The sequence below is a fragment of the Taudactylus pleione genome, unplaced genomic scaffold (genome assembly GCF_031769625.1).
Source record: "Taudactylus pleione unplaced genomic scaffold, aTauple2 ptg000381l, whole genome shotgun sequence".
In the NCBI taxonomy this organism is placed as follows: Eukaryota; Metazoa; Chordata; class Amphibia; order Anura; family Myobatrachidae; genus Taudactylus; species Taudactylus pleione.
Window position 1 is genome coordinate 8,985,295 of NW_028284782.1, and position 9,012 is coordinate 8,994,306.

Consider the following 9,012-nt stretch of genomic DNA (forward strand, 5'->3'; position numbering starts at 1 on the left):
CAAGTCCGATGGTCGCGATGGTCAAGACCATCGCGACCATCTTTTTGCACGCTCGTATATGCTGTGGGTGGTGACCCACAGCTATACGAGCGTCCAGAAGGACGCTCCATTTTAATGGAGGAGGTCCCTGATTCAGAGCAAGCGCTCTGGTCAGAGCGTTCGGCTCTGAATCAGGCCCTATGTGCAGAAATGAATATTAGTAATTAGTTAAGCACCTACAAGTACATGGCTATGAGCAATTTCTGTAGTGAGAAAAGAGAGTTCAAATTTAAAATGTTTACATTCATCCCAAATATAACCAGCCTTGCGTGGGCATACATCTATGATACTGTACTGAATCTTTTAACAATTTATACATATTATACTGTATATTAAAAAAGATTTGAACTTGCTTGGAGTGTACGAATGGAGGTGCTTATTGAACTGAGCTTTCTTTTCTAGAAGCTAAGCTGACCTTGGAAAGCGAAGTAGCTTCTCTTTATATACCCATCTGTACACAGGAATATTCCATATCTATTTTCTGCAAAAGATAAAGGTGCGCCCTCAAAGTTGAGTAATCCAGTAGTGATAGTGGTAAAAATTAGGATAAGCTTTGAACTCTTTCATTTCCAGATAACTCAATTTAGAGGGACCCTACTGGCTGCCTATAAATTAACAAGGGTGGATTTCTGCCACATGTCTACACCACCAGCTGGTAGTAAGTTCTCATTTGAACTTTTTTTGACAATTTAAAACAATACTTCTGGTATCAACTGTAAAAATAAAGTAACATTTGACATCTTTTTTCTTCTTCCCCAGCATGGCACAGTCTGTCTCCAAATGTATCACTTCAGGTCCTTATACGTCACTGGAAGTTCTGGGCCCAGATAAGAACCTGGGTGGGATGCAACCACAGCATGCAAGCCACAATGACTTCTGGATGTCTGGGTTTCTGAAAGCGTATATTATGGGGTTGATGACAGAATTACAGGTGGCTGGCAGCACCAGCGAGTAAGTGTATATCATGGGGTAACTTGAGTCAGCAACCAAGGAGTACACAGCAAAGGGAATCCAGCATAGTGCAAAGGTGCCCAATATGAGAGATAAGGTTGATACCCCCTTCCTGGTGCTGGAAGCTTGAGATGTGGCCATGAATTGGTGCTGCACTGCAATCTGCTGGGCATGTCGGAAAGCAATCCTGCAGATCTGCAGGTACAGCTGCATCATCAAGGCAAAGAGCAGGAGGAAGGACACTGCCAGTACAGCTGCATTGTTTTTGGTTACTGGTCTCAGGACACTGCAGGAGGGCTGATCCCTAACACAGTTCCATCCCATGATGGGTAACAAGCCGATACAGATGCAGAGAGCCCACAGCAGGAATAGTATCAGGTAAGTGAAAGTCAGAGTTCTCTCTGTGTGGTATGTAAGGGCATTGTACAGAGACAAATACCTGTCCACTGTGATAGCTAAAAGGCTACAGACAGAGGCAGAGAAGGAAGCCAACAGCAGACCAGCAGAACTCAGTGTTGCCACTTCACTATTAAAAACATATATTACTATGAAATTCACAATTAGTCCAACACCAGCCAGTAGATCAGCCATCGCCAGGCTGCCAATAAGTATAAACATAGGAGCACGTAGTGTGGGCGTATAGAAAAGTATAGCAATCACTATTGCGTTCTCACATGCCATGATGGTCCCTGTTACACAAAGGATAATGTCCCACGGATTCACAGACTCATCTGGGGACAGATCGGATGTTGTGACGGTGGAAGTGTTGGTATCCCATGGGTCGTACTGGATGTGGGACATCCTGCTGGAGGAAGAATTGTGGAAATACAGCAGGTGATCCATGGATGCGGCTGCAGGCTGGTGAAACATTGCTGCACATCAAAGGAAATGTAAAGAGATAGAAAGAGAGAGGACGATGATAAGAGAGAAACTGAATGCAGAGATACATAGCTGGACTCCTTATTGTCATGTCTTATAGGAGAAACATTCTAGTGTATGGCTTTGGTGTGCTAATCATAGCCTAACGCAGGTCTACGAGAAGGTGGTAAGGCCTGATTTCATTCTGTATAACTTAAAAAATCCAATTCATTTTTTATTTCCACTTAGAAACAAGTTAAGTAAAAATGTAATATAGGGGTTAACATTAAATTCATAGCTGCCCTAACAATTTCATTGGCAGGGAGAATATTTGCTATTTCTACTGAGAGCAGAGTGGTTACAGTCCTATTCTTTCAGAGATGCCTTGCACCTTCTGTCTTAATCACTGGAACGTAATTTGACCATGCTACACATGTCTATCACACAACGTATAACGTCGTCTGTCATTGTGCTATAAATTCCTGCTTTCTGCGTTTATTCTGCAGTAGGCTCTGGTGCCCTTGTACATGCAGTCTCCTTCCTCATCACCCAAGGTGAGCTGAGTGAGGCAGTCTATTCTTAATGCATGTGCATGTGTTCCTACAGAGATGATTACACAGTTTATGCCTTTGCTTTGGCTGCTTGTGAAAGCTGGAAATTATAGGATATGTTTATCTTAATAACAATAGCTCCCAAGATAAGCTACTGTACAGCTTCCCATCTGAAATACTGCATGCCTAGATGTATACATGTGCTTACCCAGCACCTAGATACAATCTATTTGTTGACTAGATTATACAAACCACAAAGGATTTCTACAAGGTAAAGCTGTAACATACAGATCCCCTTACATTGTAGGTAGATCACTAACACCTTCGTATCTGCAGCAACCTGATAATTATGGGTTCCCTCTGCTTTTAAGATCCCACTTAGATTTTCTGCAAGATATCCCTTGTTTCCCACTGAAGACATGCGGTGTGAGCTCAGCATACATTTTATGCAGATTACTCACACAAAATAAATGTTCAATAATCATCAGTGCTTGTTTCTTTCCTTAGACGTCACATGTGATTCTAGTACACAACGTATATAACACTGCACAGGAGACAGCTCTATCCCCTGACCAACTAGCCCTAAAGGGGCCTGCACTGCAGCTTACAAAGTGCAAGCTCAATGTACTTATAGCCAGCAATATGCACAGCCTTCCGTAATATCTCACTGCCAAAGCCTGGGCTACTTACGTCATTCGCTGTGTGAGTATGTATGGATTGTGCTGCAAATGTAATATATATATATATATATATATATATATATATAGTAAAGTTAAACATATACTTTTATTTTTTTTATATAGCAGTATTGTATATGGGTCTGTTATGTTTAAATTGACTACATTTATATTTATATGTGTTGCTATATATATATTATCGTGTGTGTCTATATATAGACATACAGTGTGTAGCTGTGCATTAATACCTAGAATTACACATATAAAACATGTAATATATTATATATATGTAGCTATATTTATTAGTGTGTCTATATATAGAAACAAATATTGTATGTGTTATAAATATCTAGAATTACATATTTAAAACATGTATTTATCACATCATATGCATCTTCCTAAATGCACAACAACTTTAAATAGCCAAGACTTCTATTTTTATCTTTATATTGAATAGTACAGATAATAGACAACATTGCATAGCTATATAGATGCAGACATATAAACTGTAGATAGATAGATAGATAGATAGATAGGTAGATAGATAGATAGATAGATAGATAGATAGATAGATAGATAGATAGATAGATAGATAAAGAAAAAGCTTCATTAATGTTATTGCAATATAACAATAATAGTGTGTCTGGTGCAGGGACACATATATACAGTATACTGTATATAGTTATAGACATGCTGTATTCCTACCTTCCTGGTATTCTCCTCTCCACTCCAGCTCTGTCCCCTTTGTGCTAGTCCTTGCAGTCCTTACTGAGGCTCATTCCTTGGTTAACATTGCTAATACTGCTACCAGATTGCTGGCTTTGACTTGCACTTAATATTCTTGCCCCATTGGGTCTGCTGAGAAATCTCAGCTCTGACGTCAAAGTATTCGCTTATATTCATGATCAGCTCCCAAGTCTGTGAATCAGAGGTGCTGTGAGCAGAATAATAACGACGACGAGCACACACTCACACAGGGCACTTGCAGCAGGCACACACCACACCTCTGGAATTTCATTCATAAGATTTTTTTCCCCTCCATGTATAGGGAGTAGGGACACACCTCCTCCGGGTCAGCTCTTACAAACTACTAGCATTTGTTTTACATTCACTGGGGAACTCACACTGCCTGCCCACTCTAATTAGTGCTTATGATGGAGCAGTATATTATTAACAGATAATAGTATAACATTACCCAATAGTACCTATAATCATGAATTTTGTTTCTGTCAGATGCATGTACACTATAGCAGACTATTTACTGTATCTGTTAGCTCTAATCATTTTCCTGCACACTATAGCCATACAGTTATTGCTAAATTAGTTTAAATATAGCAGGTCAATGCAATAATAATTATTTGTCCACATACAACTATAACAACTATTATTTTCTTTGTTTTTAGATATCATACAGGATATAATAAATGCATTCCATTTGCTTTGAACAAAACAAATAAAAACCGTTTTGTAGTGATATACTGGACCTTGTTGTACTATTGTGGTTCATTGTTTTTTTTTGTTGCTGTTGTCTTTTAGTTGTCTGTTTCTTTGTTTTAGCTACAGTATATCCGTTTTGCATCTGTCCTGTATAGTCATTACTAAGCTCGTTTTCCTCTCCCAACCAAATGCAAAAGCCTCTAATTAAGGTATGTGTAGAGAAAGAGAAAATGGCAGTTCCTGTCAATCAGGGATAAACTCAGCCCCTTTTAGGTGACGTTCAATCCAGATGTTAATGATGTCATCGGTGCAGGGAAGCTTGGGTTGTCCATTAACCCTAAAACTTCAAAACCATAGCCATCTTTGTGTTGCTGCACGTCAGTAACAGAGGGTTAAAGCCACATCCTCTCCTGCGTCATTAAACAATCTTTTGTCCTCTCTTTTGCTGCAGAGATTGAATTTTTTTCTTTTTATCTTGCAGTCAATACATTTTGCTCTTTGACAACAACAGTTTCCATAGAAATAAAAGGAATGAGGAATCCCTGACACTCAGTTCTAGCTATGCATTGTTTATATTAAATAGCAAATACAGAACATACTTAGTTTAGAGTACTGCACTGTAATTCTGTTAAGGTTATTGACCTGGCAAGTAACTAGTAATATATTTAGCATAACATCAGCCAAAGCAAACAGTGATTGTATTTTACAGTAGGTGAATTTTTAAGAAACAAACGACTCGTCTAAAATGAAGACTTTCCAATGAAAATAAATTGCAAAGGTTCTGGATATTAAACGGTTAAATTACATGGTGCCCATGTATAAAAAAAAAAAAACATTTCTCCAAAAACTGCTTCCCAGCAATTAGATTGTATTAAGAGGCAGGCTGTAGTACATTGGTTAATCATATCAGTAGCTTAGGTAGCTGCTGCCGAGGACAACACAGGGTCCCCTGTACCAGCTAATGAAGTCTATGTATCAAGCCAGCAGTGATCTGTCTTGACGCAATGCACCAGTTTTTGGTGCACAGATTAACAGCTCCTTGCATCTGGAGAAGTGTGTTTTAAGGTAGAAAGACAGATCGTCCGTAACATTTCCTTTATGTGGTATGAAGGTGAAAAATGTCCTTTACACTGGTGAATTACACTCTTCCTTGGCACTGTCATACAGTCCGAGAAACTTAACTCACCACAGCAATCTTACATAAGGATTATAAGTAATCAGTTCCTTTACATTACAAGTTATATATAATAAATAAAATTATAAATCTGCTATTCATCATCATCCCCTCCTTCATGCATTTAGAGACCCTTTTTCTTCCAACAGGTTAAAAGCTTTGTCCGTGCTCTAACAGACTACTGCCGAATACAGTACTAAATATGGGGCAAAGATGTTGAAATGTTACCAGAGCATAAGGGGCAGGGGTCTGAGTAGACCCGAGAGTAATGTTGCTCTCCTTCTCACATTTGAGCACCATCGATTCCCTAAGTGTGCCAAATACAATCAGTTTCTTGCGATCAAAGTCCTGTTGATATATGGAGTACGCCACGCTTCCTCCATTTTGCTTCAAACATGAAGCATTTGTATATAACCAAGATGGCCACCATAGGTTAGTCTGCGCAAGCATGGCGCCATCTTGGTACTGTGTTCGGAGCACCGCAGTGATGCACACACATATACTACTCAGCTCTGCGGGAACCATGCAGATACCTGCTTTTGTCCTATGATCCTGCCTACACACTATTGGCTGGTCCTCTGTGTGCTACTCACCATCTCCGCTGTATGCTCCACTCCAAATCAGCTATCTGTACACAGAATTGTGAGTATTATCACTGATCATTACAATAAACACTAGTTCCTGGTTAAGTCTATCTGCCTGGTGTGTCTACCAAACTGATCTCTACTGGTGACTACTAATAACATATAGTATACAAATATCAACAGATTATAAGCCCAGGCACCCAGATACCATAGATGCCATAGAACGCTGCATTACAGAAATGCTAACCAGCAGCAAAAGCTCCTACCCTCTTGGATGAGGGGGCTGCCACTGCCCATGCTGCCTGCACTGCGCAGCACTAGTCCAGAGAGGAGGAAAGAGTGCTACACGAACCAAATCCTAGTGCCTGCGCAATGGATCTGGCAGGTGCCGGTAGGACCGCTCTTACTCAAAACACCATCTTCTAGGGACTGCATTGGCTGCAGCCCCTTCAAGCCGGATAGGGCTACCCAAAAGGCAGAGTGGCCAGAGCCGGATTAAGGGGGGGGCATAGGGGGCGAGTACCCCCGGGCCCCCTCTCTCAGGGGGCCCCCTGCCGAAGCTGTGTTTTTGTTTTATTTCAAATGGCTGCGGACTTCTACCTATTTGTCTAGGAGTCCGTCTGTCATTTCAGTGATGATGAAGGGGAGGGGTTACAGCCAGGCCAGGAAAGTCAGCTGAGAGGGACACGCTGCTGCTGGGAGCAGACGCCTCTCTGACCAATCAGCAGCGCTTCCTGTACAGTACTGTCACCATCGAGTGCTCCACATGACAGGGGAAGGGGAGGAGACAACAGAGACTACAATGCTCTCCTGCCTTCCCCTCACCCTCTGCTCCGCACAGGCACAGTGATCCATCCATGCACGCAGCGTGAACACAGCTGCAGATGCCGATCTGATGGCATATGAGAGCTATAAGGTAAAGTAGTAAAAGTGGCAACTTTCCCACTGTAGCCTGACAGCACACACAGCTCAGGACAGTGCAGAGCAAAGGGAGAAACAAATGGGCATAGTGGGGGAGAGAGAGAGTCCGTGAATGTGGGAGATAAGGGCTGTTACTGTTTTGATAACAGAAATTTACAGCCACTGCACACCAGGAGGAGAGGTTGAGAGACTGGAGGGAGGATTCTTCTTGGTCCTAATGAGCTGATATAACAGATTCCTCAGTAACAGGCAGATATGTCGCACCTTTGGCCCCAGCAAGAGCAGCTCTCCTAATAAATCAATCAGAGCAGGAGGAATCAGTCTCCTTTATACAGTTTATATACTGTGTACCAAAGGCTGCAGCCACAGAGACCTGAACATTGTCTGCACCCACTGACCCAACACCCCTGCTGGGAGCAGCTAACTAAAGCCGCGTATCCACTAGTAGACATGGAAACGACAGCACGATTACGACATTGCAGTCGTGCTCTCGTTTCCATGTCTAGTGATGTGCCTACACTGAACGTTCAGTCCAGACACATCCATCATCCCTGCACATGCTGAACCTGACGGGGTCGTCAGGTTGACCAGCATGTACGAGCGATGATAGATGTCGGAAACGACCAGCGGGCACGCGCATCGCTGGTCGTTTCCGACCTAAACCTGAACGATGCATGCACAATTTGCAAGTGATTGCACGATAACAATGCCATTATTGTGCAATCGCTTGCTTAAATCGCTAAGTGGATACCCCCCTTAATACCTCTCATGCTATTACCATCTCTGTACCTCATTTATTTTCATCTTCATAATTAATCTATCTGTGGTTTCTCAATTTTGTCTATCTTGCAACCCTATACTGATCTTGGCCTATTTTGACATATTTACTATAAAACTATTACGTAACATTATCAGCATCCGTCAGATCATTCCCACCCTCACTGCCCAAATAGATTAACCGCCATTTGCACCCCAGCACCCAAAGCTATTTGAACCAAATACTGTGAGAACTGGAAAGCCTAATTTTCTTTTAGCGGCTGCCTCATGGAGGTGCAGGGGGAGGGACTCGCATAGGAGGCGCTCATCTGGCACAGCCAGAGGGGTGTTGCTAACAAGAGGGGAAGTAGCCCACTTTTTTAAGTGCCCCGGGCCCCCCGAAGGCTTAATCCGGCCCTGAGAGTGGCTTTCCACTAGAAGCAAGCTTTCTGTTAATTGCTGCCCGGACTGGCACTCCCAGTGTCCAAGTCACTGTCAGTCACAGTGTAGCTAGTGCAGTCACAGTCTGCAATTGTCTCACTAAGGTGGCAGATTATACTGGTCTGCAGGCCCTAGGTAAAATCTGCTACTGCTAACCAGTGAAGCTGCAGAGTGTGTGAGTATACAAACATGCATACCGTAGCTGCATCCATGAGGGTTTTATTAAACTCAAAGGCTCAGAGAACTATGCCACATGGAAGTACACAATGGAAATGCAACCTAATTGTGAGAGGCTGTGGATATTTACGGTTAACTCGGGTGACAGTCCAAACCCAAATGATATAGATAAAGCCTTGGGAACAATATGCTTGAGTGTTGAACAACATGTTTATTCTATCATACATGGGAAAGTGTCAGTACATGACATGTGGATGGCACTGCAGGCAGCATATGAAGACAAGGATCTCATGAGAAGAATTAATCTGAGGCAAATATTGTATAACACTAAGTTGAGTGAATGTACAAGTATGAATGACAACATTGATAGGATGATGTCCATATCTCAGCAAATAATGTCTGTAGGAGTCGATGACAAGAAGATCATCATGGCAATGCTACAGAAC

The 9,012-nt window shown here is 42.0% G+C and overlaps 1 protein-coding gene across 1 annotated transcript; it reads right to left on the reverse strand.

Annotated features, from left to right (window-relative positions):
* Positions 1–217: 217 nt before the first annotated feature.
* Positions 218–3,804, reverse strand: LOC148507859 (G protein-coupled receptor 12-like). The gene is made up of 2 exons (XM_088445505.1): positions 3,782–3,804; positions 218–1,862 (listed from the first exon to the last, which is right to left on the reverse strand). Exon 2 carries the CDS (start codon positions 1,858–1,860, stop codon positions 838–840), a length of 1,023 nt encoding a protein of 340 aa, XP_088301631.1. The 5' UTR covers positions 1,861–1,862; positions 3,782–3,804; the 3' UTR covers positions 218–837.
* Between the last annotated feature and the right edge of the window lie 5,208 nt (positions 3,805–9,012).

What these genes read in the sequence shown, in the direction of transcription:
- LOC148507859 (XM_088445505.1), bottom strand. Translation starts at nt 1,860, where the DNA reads ATGTTTCACCAGCCTGCAGCCGCATCCATGGATCACCTGCTGTATTTC.